The 16,524-nt window shown below is 44.4% G+C and overlaps 1 protein-coding gene across 1 annotated transcript in view; it reads right to left on the bottom strand.

The window, feature by feature from the left end:
• Nucleotides 1-16,524, bottom strand: part of MAGI2 (membrane associated guanylate kinase, WW and PDZ domain containing 2) — a 182,691-nt gene that overhangs the window by 71,956 nt on the left and 94,211 nt on the right. Inside the window, exon 5 of the mRNA XM_032221891.1 lies at nt 5,426-5,483. Coding sequence (XP_032077782.1) covers nt 5,426-5,483 — 58 coding nt within the window. The remainder of the gene's footprint in view (nt 1-5,425; nt 5,484-16,524) is intronic.

Here is a 16,524-nt window from a genome sequence, read left to right on the forward strand (position 1 = left end):
GTAGAGCAATTTGCTTCCATAAGTTGTGGGTGCTCCATCACTGGAGGCTTTCAAGAAGAGATTGGACAACCATGTCTCTGAAATGGCATAGGGTCTCCGGCTTGAGCAGAAGACCTCTAAGATCCTTTCCAATTCTGTTATTCTAATTTTTTGGGGAACAGTGGCCAGTTGGTTGTAGGTACTTCTGGTTGGAATTAACTGGGCTCGGGGTGAAACAAGTAGAGATTATGTGGGTTTTTTTTTTTTGGAGACATTTCATCTCAGACTCGAGCATGGCGTCCTCAGTACAATGGTTTGAAAGTGAGTATTGCTTTGCAGGATTTATAGTCCATGTGATACTGGAACTTGGGGTGTTGGAGATGGTGATGGGTTAGTTGCAGAGGGGGCATTCAGCAGGTTCTGACCAGTTCTGGAGAACCGGTAGCGGAAATTTTGAGTAGTTCAGAAAACCGGTAAATATCACCTCTGGCTGGCCTCGCCCCCATCTATTCTCTGCCTCCTGAGTCCCAGCTGATTGGGAGGGAATGGGGATTTTATCGTATCCTTTCCCTGCCGCACCCACCAAGCCACGCCCACCAAGCCATGCCACGCCCACAGAACTGGTAGTAAAAAAATGTTGAATCCCACCACTGGTTAGTTGGTGAGAGAAAAGGTGTCTCCTCAGGTTGTGAAGCCAAAGAAGCACCGGTTGATTAAAAGTTGGGAATTTTATCCTATAGAAAATTAGCTTTGATCAACTCAATGGTTGTTTTTTTTCCATTGATGAGTGATGTCTCAATCTTCTGTTGTGTTCTGTTCTGTTTTCTTCTCTAGTCATCCCATGTTTTGTTCTATTCTATTCTATTCTATTAATTCCATGTTCTGTTCGTTCTATTCTCTATTCATTCCATATTCTGTTCTGTTTTCTTCTCTAGTCATCCCATGTTTTGTTCTGTTCTATTCTATTCTCTATTCATTCCATGTTCTGTTCTGTTCTATTCTATTCTATTCATTCCATGTTCTGTTCTGTTCTATTCTCTATTCATTCCATGTTCTGTTCTGTTCTATTCTCTATTCATTCCATATTCTTTTCTGTTCTGTTTTCTTCTCTAGTCATCCCATGTTTTGTTCTGTTCTGTTCTATTCTCTATTCATTCCATATTCTGTTCTGTTCTGTTCTATTCTCTATTCATTCCATATTCTGTTCTGTTTTCTTCTCTAGTCATCCCATGTTTTGTTCTGTTCTATTCTATTCTCTATTCATTCCATGTTCTGTTCTATTCTCTATTCATTCCATGTTCTGTTCTGTTCTATTCTCTATTCATTCCATATTCTGTTCTGTTTTCTTCTCTAGTCATCCCATGTTTTGTTCTGTTCTATTCTATTCTCTATTCATTCCATGTTCTGTTCTGTTCCCGTCCATTCCATTCTATTCCATTCCATTCCATTTCTTCTCTTTTTCTTTTCCCTTCCCTTTCCATTCCATTCCATTCCACTCCACTCCACTCCATTTCTTCTCTTTTCCTTTCCTTTCCTTTCCTTTCCTTCCCTTCCCTTCCCTTCCCGTCCCTTCCCATCCCATTCCATTCCATTCCATTCCATATTGTCTGCAAGGAAAATTGTTGTTAACAGATAGAAAAAAATAAACGCACTTGGCGTTCTAGTGGGTATTCATCCAACCTTTGATTTCGTTGTCCCTTTTTGAACATTAAATCTTTGGATAACATGAGCTGCCCATTTTCCTTCTCAAACTACATATTTTGAGTCTTAACTGCCTGGTGAAAGCGACCATGCGGTGCTCCTCTTGAGACTAATGATCACTTCTTAAATGTATACAGTGGGATTTGCAAAATAGGTTTAATGCCACGAAAGAGGTTATCTTAAGCCAGGGTTGCATTAACAATTCTCACCCCTCGCTCCTTTTCACTTATTCCATTTTTGTAGATTTTCCTTCTGCTCCACTTATCGGGAGAAGCTGCCTGATAGCCTAAACCGGTGCTGCCAATGACACTTAAGTTACATTTTTGAAAGGAGAACCAAAGGCAAGCATTTTCAAGATTTACATTTTTTTAAAAAAAAGTGTTATTTTGCAAGGGAGCTTCAGAGACTACAGCATTAGTTTAAAAGATCCCTATGAGTAATTTAAGGCACGTTGAACACTGTGTTAAATTGCCATGTAAGTCAGGAGTCTCCAAATTTGGTAACTTTAAGAGTTTTGGACTTCAACTCTGTAAAGTCATGGAGTCGATTATAAACCAATCCATCACCCTCCACCAGGGGTGGGTTTCTCGCCCCGTTCCAACCGGTTCGGTTGGAACGGGGCCGGTGGCGTCCTCGTGCACGCGCGCGGTGCACGCATGCGTACTAGTGTCTGCACGACGCTCCAGCTGCTCCTGGACGATCACGCAGGCGCTGTATGCGTCTTGCGCATGCGTGGAAGCGCAGAACTCGTCAAAACCGGGTAAGGACCGTGGGCGGGCGGGCGCGCCCTTCGCCATTCCCGGAAGTTACTTACTTCCGGGTTCGGCGACCAACTGGTTCGCAGGGACCGCCGCGAACCGGTTGAATCCCACCCCTGCCCTCCACTTAGAAACAAACAACCTGCTTTCTAACAAACAGTTTGGTTTCAGAAAAAAAAAATCTGCCCTGTAATCCGTAACTCCTACACTGCAAAAACATTCAGGCCACACATCTTGTCCAGGGTAAAGCAACAGACGCAATTGACATAGACTTCCGCAAAACCTTTGACTCAGTGGTGCACAGTAATCTACTGCTGAAACTTAGTTCTTACGGCATCTCTGGACCCTTGCATAAGTCGATAGCCATGTTCTTGTCCAACAGGCAGCAAATGATCAAAATAGGGAGGGGCCTATCAAATCCAGCACCAGTTAATAGTGATGTCCCCCAAGGCAGTGTCTTGGGATCCACACTCTTTCTGCTTCATATCAATGACCTATGTCAGTGATGGCGAACACCCCACACATGCACACCCCCCCGCTTCCCCACACATGCACACACGGCATTCTTAGAGACTGGGGAGGGTGAAAATGCCCCCTCTGCCCCTCTGGGGGCCCTCCGGAGGCCAGAAACAGCCCATTTTCTGACTTCTGGTGGGCCTGGTAGGTTCTTTTTCCCCACTCCCCAGGCTCCAGAAGCTTTCTAGGAGCCCCAGGAAAGTGAAAAATGGCCCAACATGCAAACCAGAAGTTTGGGAATGGACTTCTGGGAGTTGAAGTCCACAAGCCTTAATGTGGCCAAGATTGGAGACTTGGCAACTTTTAAGACACTCTGATTTCTGGGAGTTGAAGTCCACAAGTTTTAGAGTGGCCCTGGTTGGAGACCCTTGTACTAGAAGACAACTGATGCTGATATTCCTTCATGAAAGGTCTACATGGCCCGGGATTGGGGTATAGGCAAGAACACTTGACCTCCAGTGATATCTTACCATTCCACATGCTCTAATGGGGTGGGGGATGTTCTTTGAGGATCGTCCTTAAACAACACTAGTGATGAGGGCCAGAAGACTTTTCTGTGGAAACTACTGTCCTCTGCATTTACAGCCATTTGCAGCATTTGTGGTTTACGGATGACCATGTTTTATGATTTGGGCCAAATCCTGGCACTTACTTCTGGTTCGGGGCAAAACCGCATCCCATAGAAATGATGAGTTCATACTTACGACCTCTGTATTTGGTTAACAGCCACCGAGAAAAATATTGTGGAATATTTTGTGACCATAAGGTGCAGAATGATGCCACTAAAAGGGGGACATGATTTGTTTCTCTGTTGATTTACTTATGTCGGGGCATTCCCCAAAAGCCAACATGGCAACTGGGATTGTGTCTGTTGTGTCCTACCAGTGGTCAGCGGAGCTGGGGGCAGATTCAGACAGTGAGGAGGTTGGGGAGGAACCTGGGCCAGTCCTGGAGTCTGGGGAAGGCTCTGATGAGGGCTCTGTGTCGGAGGCAGAGAGGGGGCCAGGGCTGTCTGACAGTTATCAGCTGCCTTCAGAGTCAGACCTCAGTGGGGCAGAAGAACAGCTGGAGCCTGTTCCCAGTGTGCGCATGCACAGAGCTGCCAGGAGACGGGAACAGCTAAGGAACAAGGGCCGACTCTGGAGTAAAGGCACAGATGGACGGTGAATGGCCCCTCCCAGAGGGAATAAAGAGGAGTGAAAGGGGAGTGGAGTTTGCAGGAGACAATTACTTCAGTTCATTAGGGTGAAGATCTGTTCCTGACTTTTTGCCAAGGAATTGCTGCTACAGCGTGGCGTTTGGAAGATATCGGCCTGGCAGCTCTCCAAGCCTGATAAAAGTCTGTAGTTGTGAAATCTCACGAAAGACTGTTGGCCGAGACTTTGCTAGAGAGGAATTCCCTTTAACCTAAATAAAAGGGGTTTTATCGGGACGAAGAGTCGGCTTCGTGCTTTTGGGAAGCCAAGGTCAGAAAAGAGAGATCATTTTCCTGAGGTATATCTGGCCTAGCTTCAGAAAAGTAGATATTTTCCCCTCAGATGTTGGGGGACACTTGACGGGCCTTTCATTCAACTGCCTGGACTCGCAGTGCAAGAGTTGCGTGACCATATCAAATAAATGAATAAATACTATGGAATGCCAAGAGTATAGAAACAAGCAACTTTTTTCAACAGAAAACACTCTTGAAAAGAGCATTACAGGCAATCTTCTACATGCAATCATTTGTTTAAGTGACGGTTTGACATCACTGCTGAAAAAAGTGACCTACTATTAATAGTATTAAACTATTTTTAATATTTATGACCATTGCAGCATCCCCATGGTCAGGTGATCAAATGCTTGGCAACTGATTCGGAGTTATGACGGTTGCAGTGTCCCTAGGCCATGTCATCACCTCCTGACGAGCAAAGTCAAGGGGGAAACCAATTATCATGCTACTAACTTAACAAATGCAGTGATTCACTTAACAACCATCCTCTTTTAACGACCCCATAATCCCTTGCGGGGTGGAGTCTGGGCAACTGAATGAAGCTGAGTGTTTACTGGCCGGATGCCTTTCTTGTTGCCAATGCAGAGTTTTTTTTCCCAGAAGATATATTCTCAGTGTGCCGAGAGAGAGAAATATCTGCCTCTACCTAGGATTGAACTCACAGCCTCCTGATTGTGAGGCGAGAGCTCCATCTCTAGGCCACCACGCCACTCAGTGATTCACTTAACAACTGTGGCAAGGAAAATGGCTCAAAATTCACTGAACTTGGTTAGCAACGAAAATTTGAGGCTCCATTGTGGTTGTAAATCGAGGATTATATATTACTTTTTGTCTTCAGTTGGGCCTTCTATTTTCTGTCTCATTTTAAGGTGTCCAGGAACAAGAAAAACCACTGTGGATTGTTTTCTGAAGTGCTACAAGGGATCTGAACCAGGGTTGATACAGGATTAATAGTCAATTAATAATGGTTTGAAAAACTTACTCCACATAATAAGTGCCATAGATGGGATCGTCAATTTTCTCCCAGCCGTAGGGTAATTCTGAAAAGAAAAAGAAAGAAAGAAAGAGAGAGAGAAAGAAAGAAAGAAAGAAAGAAAGAAAGAAAGAAAGAAAGAAAGAAAGAGGAAGGCTCATTAAGACATGTAGCAAAGGATGCCATGATTTCTAAAAATAAAAACAATAAAATTATTAGTAGCAAAACATTGTCAACAGGAAAGGCACCATAATGCTGAGAATGAATGCAAAATTTTGGACATATACCTCAGAAGGAAAAACAGCTTTACCTTGAAATATGCAAGAAACTGACTGCTAACTGCCAAAGAAAAATAGATATTTTTGGTTGCCTCTGCCCCAGACAGAAGTGGTTCATTTGTAAGTCTTTTGTCCATGGAAATTAGGAACGCCTTCGCCCCTTAAGAACAGAGATGCTAAACTCAAGGCCTGCAGGCGGATCTGGCTTGCGGGATGCTTAGATCTGGTCCATGGTGCCACACTGGAAACAGCGAAGGATCATCCCACAGTGTCTCTGCCAGAGAAAATGGAGCTTGCGAGGGCCGCGTGTGGCTCTCCCAAACTCTGTTTTCACTGGCAGAGGAATGCAGGAGGCCGTCACAGCCGAAAACGGAACTCGGGAGACGGTTTTCACTGGCAGAGCGCTCAGGCCATCACAGGCGCGGAGGTGGGTTGCTACCAATTCGCACCGGTTCGGGCGAAGCGGTAGTGGACATCGGGACTGGGTAGGGATGGCTGGCTGGCCACGCCCATTAACTGATTCCCCGGTTGCTTATTCCATTGGTGCCATGGTGTTTTTACTCATTTTATAATGTTCAGTGAATGCGCAGAACAATTAACAGGCAACTGTGCATGCGCAAGCAACATGTGGCGGGCATGTGTGAAAAGCGAACCCGCAGTAACGCCGGCAGCCACCCACCCTTGCATAGGCACCCCTGACATGAGTGACGTCAAGCTGGCCACGCCCTCCCTGGCCACACATCCTGCCCCCCCAAGGTTAAACACAACACTGATGCAGCCCTCATCGAGTTTGACACCTTTGCTTTAGAAGGATAATAGCCCATTTGTATAACACCTGTCTATTCAGAAATAAGGTTTATTGTATCTTAGACATACAGGTAGCTTCAAATCACAACGGCTTGCTTAGCAACCATTACAACAGCAGTGAAAAAAGCAACTTATGACTGTTTCTCACACTTATGACCATTGCACAGCCTGATGATCGTGCAATCAAAGTTTAGACACTTGCCAACTGATTCACATTTATGACGGTTGCTGTGTCCCGGAGTCATGTGAGCATCCTTCCATCAAGCAAAGTCAAGGAGGAAGCCAGATTCACTTAACAACTGGGTGACTTGCTTAAGAACCGCAGTGATTTGCTTAACAACAGCGTCAAGAAAGGTTGCAAAGCTTACTTCACCAATGTCTTGTTTAGCCACAGAAATGTTGAGTGGAGGGCTACCTGTGTAAGTGGAGGGCTACCTGTGTACCCCAGAAAAGTCAAAACTTGCAATAGACAACTAGAAAAAAAAAGCAAAGAAACATTGTGGCCAGCTTTGTAAACAAGATACGAGAGGAAGTGAAACATTGTCCTGGTTACACATCCTTCACAATTCAGTTTCAGAGTTATCCATGACTGCTCAGAGCTAGTTCTGGTTCAACCAGAGTTACGTCCAGGTTTCATATACTTCCTAATATGATGAGTCCACAGGCCAGTGGTGGGATTCAGCCAGTTCGCACCTATTTAGGAGAACCGGTTAACTTTCTAAGCAGTTCGGAGAACCAGTTGTTGGAAGAAATCTCATTTTTGTTTTTCTTTCCACTTTCCAGGGCTAATCCTGTAAGGAAGGCAGGAAGGAAACATTCTGGTGCTGTTTCTAGCCTCATCTTCATTGCCCTGCTTACAGAAACTGCCTCTCCGGTTAACCCTTATGACATTGTAACACCTAAGGCGAAGCACCCATTGATGTGAGTGACATTGAGTTGGCCACGCCCACCCAGTCACATGACTACTGAGTCCCCCCTACCCAGCTGGTTATTAGGGCAGAGAACCGGTTGTTAAATTATTTGAATCTCACCACTGCCTCAGGCCTTCCCCACTGAACACAGCACACACATGAAAAAGGGGACACAATCCCGTTTACCATGTTGGCTCTACATGAGTAAGTCTCCGCTTCTTCGCTGGGTGTTTTATTCACAACAATTCTGATATCAACAAGATTTATTTATCTATTTTGTTCAATTTATTTCCCACCTATCTCACCATGGGGCTGCTGTTTTTCCTTTCCTTCCTTTCCCTTCCTTTCCTTTCCTTTCCTTTCCTCCCTCCCTCCCTCCCTTCCCTCCCTCCCTCCTTTCCTTTCTTTCCTTCCTTCCTTTCCTTTCCTTTCCATTTCTTTCTTTCTTCCTTCCTTCCTTCCTTCCTTCCTTCCTTCCTTCCTTCCTTCCTTCCTTCCTTCCTTTCCTTTCCTTTCCTTTCCTTTCCTTTCCTTTCCAGTCCCTCCCCTCTTTCCTTTCTGTTCCCTTCACTCCCCTCTTTCCTTTCCTTCCCCTTCCTCTCCTCTCTTCCCTTCCCCATCAATTTCCTTTCCCTTCTCCCTCCCCTCTTCCTTTCCCTCTCCTCTTTCCTTTCCTTTCTTTTCCCTTCCCTTCCCTCCCTTCTCCTTCTCTCTTTAATGACTCCAAGTGCAGCATCTTCAACAGAAACTGCTTTATTTCACAGGATTATGTTTAATTTCCCATTGCAAAGCAAATGCAGACCAGGCATCAGGGATGCCGGCTTCTCCATGAAGAGCCTCATATCAAAATACAGATTTAATATTTCAGCTTTCATGCAAGAGTTCTACCTGAGCTTTAGTGGACTCCACAACTAAACATTGCATTCCAATTAGATTTGATTAAAGGGATATTACTGCCAGCTTCACGTTATTGTTTTTTTTCCAAACTGTATCCCAACCTTGATTAAATAAAATCCGAACGCATTTACCCAGCTGGAGATGTTTTCTTAAATTCTTTGCTGCGGCTCCTTCATAAAATATTGAACTGAGTATTTGCATCTTGCACGATTCAAAATAAGTCCTTGCAGCTTCCTGCTGAAACTGAAAATTACCAGAATGTTGGTCTAGATAAAGAGTTAATTAAATAGAAATCTGTTTTACACAACAGGTCTCTCTTCCTTCACTGGCATCCCTGCAAAACGAATTTACAGATTACAAAAACTACTAGAGGTGACATGATAGCAGTCTTCCAATATTTCAGAGGCTGCCATGAAGGAGAGGGGGGCTAATGTCTTCTCTAAAGCACCTGAAGGCAGGACAAGAAGCAATGGATGGAAACTAATCTAGGAGAGAAGCAACCTAGAACTAAGGAGAAATTTCTTGACAGGGAGAGCAATTAATCAGTGGAACAGTTTGCCTCTGGAAGTTGTGAATGCATCAACATTGGAGGTTGTAAAGAGATTGGACAACTATTTGTCTGAAATGGTGGAGGGTTTCCTGCTTGGGGGCTGGACTAGAAGACCTCCAAGGTCCCTTCCAACTCTGTTATTATGCTAAGAGAATGCAGGAATGTCCCCAATATGTTATTTGCCTGGATTTTGAAAATCTTACTTGGGTTCACTACAGGGGTGGGTTTCTCGCCACGTTCCAACCGGTTCGGTTGGAACGAGGCCAGCGGCGTCCTTGCGCATGTGTGTGACGTCCTTGCGCATGTGTGCGGTGTGTGCGTGCACGTGCGCAGCACGCGCATGCGTACTAGCGTCTGTGCGATGCTGCAGCTGCTCCTGGAGGATCGCGCAGGCGCTGTATGCGTCCTGGGCATGCGTGGAAGCACAGAATTATCAAAACCGGGTAAGGAGCGGGCGCGGGCGCGCGGGCGCGGGGGGGGGCTTCGCCGTTCCCGGAAGTTACTTACTTCCGGGTTCGGCGACCAACCGGATCACAGGGACCGCCGCGAACCGGTTGAAACCCACCCCTGGTTCACTAGGATGAAGACATACACTGGTGACAAACATGATCTAGATGAGTGAGAATCTCTACAGACTTTTAGCTATACAATTTGGGATGGACACCTGTTCTGACCCCACTCGTTCCACACAAAAGCACACTCCAAGTCAGAGATAAATTACGGCATTTAATTAACAGACAAACAGGTCCTTGGCAGCAACCCAGCACAGACAAGCTTGGGCAGCAATAAACACAGATAAGGCTTGGCAGCAATCCAGCCTGCCAAGCTCACACAAAGTTCTCCGACATTCGATTCTGTGTTGACTTCTGCAAAGAGGGGCGTGTGCAGAAGTAGCCTTTTTATAGTCTGGAGAGAAGCCTAATGACCACCAGCTGAGTACAATCACCTCCTGTAATTGCGTAATTGTTCCTGATGCCTAGTAGCTCTTCGATGGGGTACATACAGGAACAACTCACTACTGGCTTCCAGCTCAGTCTCCCTTGTCTCCTCCCCACTGGTCCAAGGCTCAGGTGCCTCCTGGTGGCCAACCAGCCTCTCTGCGCCCTGCTCGGAGTTGGAACCCTGTCCAGGGTCCTCCACATCCTCCAGAGCCGACTCATAGGGCCCCTCGCTGTCGGAGTCTGGTGACAGCTCCAACGGCTCCTGCTGGGCCACAACAGACACCCTTGGAATGGTGTGGGAGTAGGAATGGATTTCCAGAGGAAAAAATTGCAGACTACAGAACCATTTGCACCACACAGGTGACCCTAAGGACACAGATAAACTTCCAGGTGCCTCAACGACCCTCTAAAAAGGATGCAAATGACCAGCTGTCTGCAAGGAGTATAAATCCTTCCATTGCCCACCATCCAGTCAGAGCTGAAGAAGCTTCTTGGATGAGAAGTGAAACATCTTCAAAAGGAAAAAAAACCAAGGAAGTCCATTTGCCTCCTGAAAAAGCAACTTTGGGGCAACCATGGCCTGGATGACGGAGAATTTCCATAGACCTCCGGTGGTTTCCCACCGACGCATTTATGAGGTCCAACCCTGCTTAGATTGCCCAAAGCTTGGCTAGATCTAGCCACAAAGCTGAGCCATTCCAGAAGATTTAAAAAATAAAGCTTGCAGTGAAGCACGGACGACGGTTCAGACTGCCCCGTGTTTGATTCAAGATGGCTTTTAGGTCTCCATCAATGTTTCTTCCCTTTCAATAAAGCCAACTTTTGCTCATGAAACGCTGCCCTCCTCCCTCTACAGATTTCTTTCCTTTTCTGATTGCTGTGAAATAAGACTTAGCCAGGGCTTTGTTTCAGCTGCACATTATGCAAATGTTTGCCGTCTTTTGACAACAATTCCTTTCTTAGCTTCAGTCTCCTGCGGCTGCCTTCAGGAAGATGCTTTCCTGAGTCAGTTGAAGTTGAGAAATTCAGTTCAACGACTTCCCAGCATTCAAACTATTGTGTAGTGGGCTTCAGGAGGTGAGAACCAGATCAGCATAGCTGCAACGGCATTCATTGGCTCGAAAATGGAACTAAGTAACTGCAGGCAGCCACCCCCCTTGCATAGGCACCCCTGACACGAGTGACGTCAAGCTGGCCACGCCCTCCCTGGCCACACATCCCTCCCCAAGGTCAAACACAACATTGATGCGGCCCTCATCGAGTTTGACACCTTTGAAGGATAATAGCCCATTTGCACAACACCTGTCTATTCAGAAATAAGGTTAGTTATATCTTGGACATACAGGTAGCTTCAAATCACAACGGCTTGCTTAGCGACCATTACAACAGCAGTGAAAAAAGTAACTTATGACTGTTTCTCACACTTATGACCATTGCACAGCCCGATGATCGTGCAATCAAAATGTAGACACTTGCCAACTGACTCACATTTACGACAACCTTTCTTAGCTTCAGCCTCCTGCGTCTGCCTTCACAAAGACGCTTCCCTGAGTCCGTTGAAGTTGAGAAATTCAGTTCAATGACTTCCCGGCATTCAAACTATTGTGTAGTGGGCTTCAGGAGGTGGGAACCAGATCAGCATAGCTGCAACGGCATTCGCTTGCTCGAAAATGGAACTAAGGAACTGCAGGCAAATGCCTGTGATTTATTCTCTAGGCCAGGGATGGCTAACTTTATTGTTGGGTGCCAAAAAATGTGACTGCATGCTGGCATCCATAATGCAAAGCACTCCCACCCAGATGTGCATGCACATGCGTGTGCACAACCCTTGGATTGCCTGGATTTTGAAAATCTTACTTGGGTTCACCAGGATGAGGAAATCATCAATCTGGCATGCCAAGATTGGCTAGAGAATCTTCCACCATGATTTCACTTTATACCTTCCATTAGGAATTTTCGCCGGGTTCCATATTTTTCAAGGAGGATCAAACGTAATCATTTTGAAAGCTGATCAGAGTCACTTGGGTAGCCTTAGAAACTGGGGAATTGAAGTCTTAAAGTTGTGACTAAATTGTAGCCCGAAGTTGAAAGTAAAAAACTGATCCCTCTGCCATGCAATTGCTCTCATGAAATCAGTCTGATATATTTCTTGGAATGTAGCTAAATTTTGTTATATCCTCTGCAAAATTAGGCAGATTTGATGGCCCATTGACAACCTACCACTGATAGATTACTGTAATATGTGTAATATATTAGCTTGTCTTTTTAGTTTAATTTGTTTAATGCTTCTTATTTGCAACACTGGTCTGTGATGATGATGATGATGATAACAATAAGAACAACAACAACAACAACAACATACAAGCTCCTTACTGGTATCATTGCAAACCAAATTTATGGATACTTGGGAAAAAATAACTTCCTGTAGAACAGAAAGGACGCTGCAAAAATTCAAGAGGAACAAAGGACCAACTGCTGATTGACAAGCTAATCCTAAAGAATTCAAAGAAAAGACGAACCAACCTGTTCATGGCTTGGATAGACTATAAGAAAGTGTTTGATTCAGTTCCCCGTAGCTGGATCAAGAAATACCTGAAAATCTTTGGCATCAGCAGCAATATACAAAAATTTATGGAAACCTCAATGAACCTCTGGAAAACGAAGCTTATAGCTAATGAAGAAGAACTGGGTGAAGTTGAAATTAAACGAGGCATTTTCCAGGGCGATTCCCTTTCACCCCTACTTTTTATACTCTCAATGCTACCACTGACAATCATTTTGAAGATGAACTATGGATATGAACTTGCAAAGAAAGGATTGAAAATTTCGCACTTGGTGTACATGGATGATTTGAAGCTGTTTGGTAAAACAAAAGCTGAACTGAATTTATTAATTGAAAGCACGAAAGAATTTAGCCAAGACATTGGTATGCAGTTTGGAATTGACAGATGTGCAACAATGGCAATCAAAGCAGGCAAGGTCATAGAAGATGATGGAACAGAACTTGAGAATGAAGAAATGATAAAGGCAGTAAAACCAGAAGAAGGCTACTTGAGGATTTTAGAGGCCTCTGACTTAATGCATAATAAAGTCAAGGAATTAACTTCAGCCAAGTACATTCAACAAATTCGCAAGATATTAAAGTCCAAATTGAATGGAGGAAACATCATAAAAGCCATAAATACCTGGGCTATACCTGTGATTCGATACTCTGCAGGAATAATTGACTGGACTCAGATGGAGTTGGACAATTTGGACAGAAAAACAAGGAAGCTTATGACAATGAATCATGCTTGTTGACTGATTATATCTACCAAGAGCAGAGGGTGGTCGAGGACTCCTACAAGTAAAACAGACTGTGGAAGAAGAAAAACACAGCTTGAATGATTACATCCAGAAAAGTGAAGAACCAGTGATTAAGGAAGTAAATAAAGGAGGCCTTTTAAAGACAACTAAGTCAAAAGCTGAATATAAGAAAGAAATAATTGAGAAGCGAGCTGAAAATTGGAAAAACAAAGCTATGCATAGCCAATATTTGAAAAATATTGAAGGCAAAGCTGACTAAAAGCTAACTTGGAACTGGTTAAGATCAGGAGCACTGAAAAAAGAAGCAGAAGGCTTTATTTTGGCAGCTCAAGAACAAGCCTTAGCCACAAACTGCATGAAGGCAAAAATTCAACATGTTACCACCAACAGCAAATGTCACCTCTGTAATGAGAAAGATGACACAGTCGACCACTTGATCAGTGGGTGCAGCAAAATTTCACAAACTGACTACCTACAACGCCATGACCACGTTTCTAAGATCATTCACTGGAAATTGTGCCAAAAGTTTGGATTTGAGTACAGCAAAAACCACTGGGAAGATCAGGTTGAGAAGGTTTTAGAGAATGAGAAAGTCAAGATCTTGTGGGACTTCAGAATCCAGACTGACAGGCACTTGGCCCACAACACACCTGACATAACAATAGTTGAAAAGAGCAAAGTATGGTTCATTGACATTGCAATACCTGGAGATGCACGAATTGAAGATAAACAGCAAGAAAAAATCACAAAGTACCGGGACTTGCAAATTGAATTTGAGCGACTGTGGAAAAAGAAATCGTGTGTTGTCCCGGTTGTAATTTTAGTCCTTGGAGCAATACCCAAAGGCCTACCTCGTTATTTGGAAATTCTAAATTTATCAGACTTGAACATTCTGACTCTACAAAAAAACCATCCTACTTGGAACAGCTTATATCCTCCGACGTTACCTTAACAGTTCCTAGGTCCTTGGTTAGGACTCGAGCTGTTGAGCTACCAACCAGCCCCAAAGGCTGTGAATTTCACCAAAGATTAACCACATAATAACAACAACAACAACAATGAGCAATTTGTGCAAAAATTATAATATTAAAACAGCAACAAACAAGTGGGAACATAAGCCTGAAAAAGTCACCGAAAATCAGATGGTCAAGATCTTGTGGGATTTTTGCATACAAACGGACAAAATACTGGCGCATAATACATCAGACATCACACTGTTTGAGAAAAATAAGGTTGCAATCATAGACATCGCAATACCAGGTGATAGCAGGGTCGACGAGAAGGAACATGAAAAAATCGTGAAATACCAGGACTTAAAAGTCGAAATTCAACGATTATGGCACAAACCAGCAGTGGTAATTCCAGTGGTAATCAGCACAGTGGGTGCTATTCCAAAAGCACTGGAATTACATTTAAAACAGTTAAAAATTGACAAAATCACCATCAGTCAAATGCAAAAAGCCGCACTGCTTGGATCTGCACGCATATTACGAAAATACGTTACAACGTCCTAGGCCTCTGGGTGGGGCCCAACTAGTAATCAATGCCAAATCCGGTGAAACAACTGGCCGCTGTGATACAATTCTGTTGTTGCGAATAATAATAACGACTTCTTCATCTTATGTATTAACATGCAGGTAATAATTTAAGTCAGGGGTCACCAATCTTTTGGACCTCAGGGACCACTAAGTTTATAATTTTAAACCCCGCAGACTACTAATATGATCTGCCTAATGACCAGCTGGGTGGGCATGGCTAGGTGATCATGTGGGTGTGGGCATCGAGGGCACCTCAACGGCCTCTACTTGCCCCTCTCAGCCATTCCTTGCCTGCCCACCCGCCCGGGCTCCTTAGGGCCCCAACAGGAAGCATTTGTTGGAGCTAAGCAGCCACCAGGAGAAAGAGTTGGCAAAACACTCAGTTCAAATTGGATCAGACCAAGAAGGAGGCTCAGCAGAAGCACCTCACTGAGGACTAGGAGCATAGGTTTTCCAAGCAGAGGGAAGACCTGTGGGAGTGCAGGGCCAGGTACCGGCGCCTGGAGGCTCAGCGGGCTGAGATAGTTAGCCAGTTCCAGTCCCACTGGAACGAGGCCCTCTTCGCCACCACTCCGGCACTTCCCTCCAGCCTTCGCCCAAAGCCCCTCACCAGGAGGCTGAAGCAGACCCCAAGTTGGAATTTCTGCCCCCCTCTTCCGCCCCACACAAAAAGACCCCAAAGGGGGAGACTCTCTGCAGCAACACAAGCGTTCATTGCACGTATCCGGCCCAGGGGTGGTATTTTGAGGACCCCTGATTTAGTGTAATATAAAAAATGCAAATAATTTTTCTGCGGGCCGCCAACATTTTCTTGTGGGCCACCAATTGGTGACCACTGATTTATGGCATATATGAATGGAAGGAAAACACACACACACACACACACAAACACTCTAGTGTGCCTAGTGGTTTGTGTCAAATGTACAGAATTCAGTGACAGCCACTAAAAAAGTTCTTTAAAATTGAAATTCCTCCCTCACCATAAAGGGGGAATTCTTTCCCCCCTATATAATTTGACTTTCGACAAGGATTTCTTGGGTTAAAGCGTGGCCTGATAAACAGAAGCTAATTTAGAGATTACCTCAGAAAGTTTTTTTTTCCTCTCCCACGTTTCTGCCTGAAGGTCCTCTTTAGACCCGGGCTAATTTGTCATGTAGCTATCATAAATAGGGGAAAAAAAACCCTGAGGAGTGAGGTGAATGCCCCCTCAAGTGTTTCCATTTAAAGTTGCCAAGCTTCACTACGTCTTGGCTGAACTAAGAGTTTAAAACCCTCCTGCGCTTGTCTGTGGCAGACAAAGATCGATAAAGGGACGCCTGCTTCCGTTTTCAGATCAGCTTGTCTGCATTATCGATCTTCCTCTTGAAGGATCCCCGTTAAGCTTCCCAGGAACTACAAAAACAGGGCCATTTCCAAAAAAAGGCCACAAATAAAAGTAAGCGCTTTTCAACCGTGAATCGCATAGCATGGGGCTGCCGAACGGTTTGGCAAAGACTGTGCGCCTTACACTCTGAAAGTTTTCATGTGGCAAAAGAATGGAGAAATAACTGGCATTGCAGATCCTCACAGGTTGAGAGATACAGTGTCCCTTAGTTTGGGAAGAAACTTTCTGCTCCTAGGGGTTAGGCAAAGCGTCAAGCAATAAAGGACACCGAAAATCCGATTTTCTTTTTCAGGCTTCCAGACTGAGCTCTAGAATAGAATAGAATGGAATGGAATAGAGAATGGAATGGAATGGAATGGAATAGAATAGAAAGAATATAGAATGGAATGGAATGGAATGGAAAGAATATAAAAAGGAAAGAATATAGAATGTAATGGAATGAATATAGAATAGAATAGAATAGAATAGAGAATGGAATGGAATGGAATGGAATAGA

The sequence above is a fragment of the Thamnophis elegans genome, chromosome 7 (assembly GCF_009769535.1).
Source record: "Thamnophis elegans isolate rThaEle1 chromosome 7, rThaEle1.pri, whole genome shotgun sequence".
Lineage (NCBI taxonomy): Eukaryota > Metazoa > Chordata > Lepidosauria > Squamata > Colubridae > Thamnophis > Thamnophis elegans.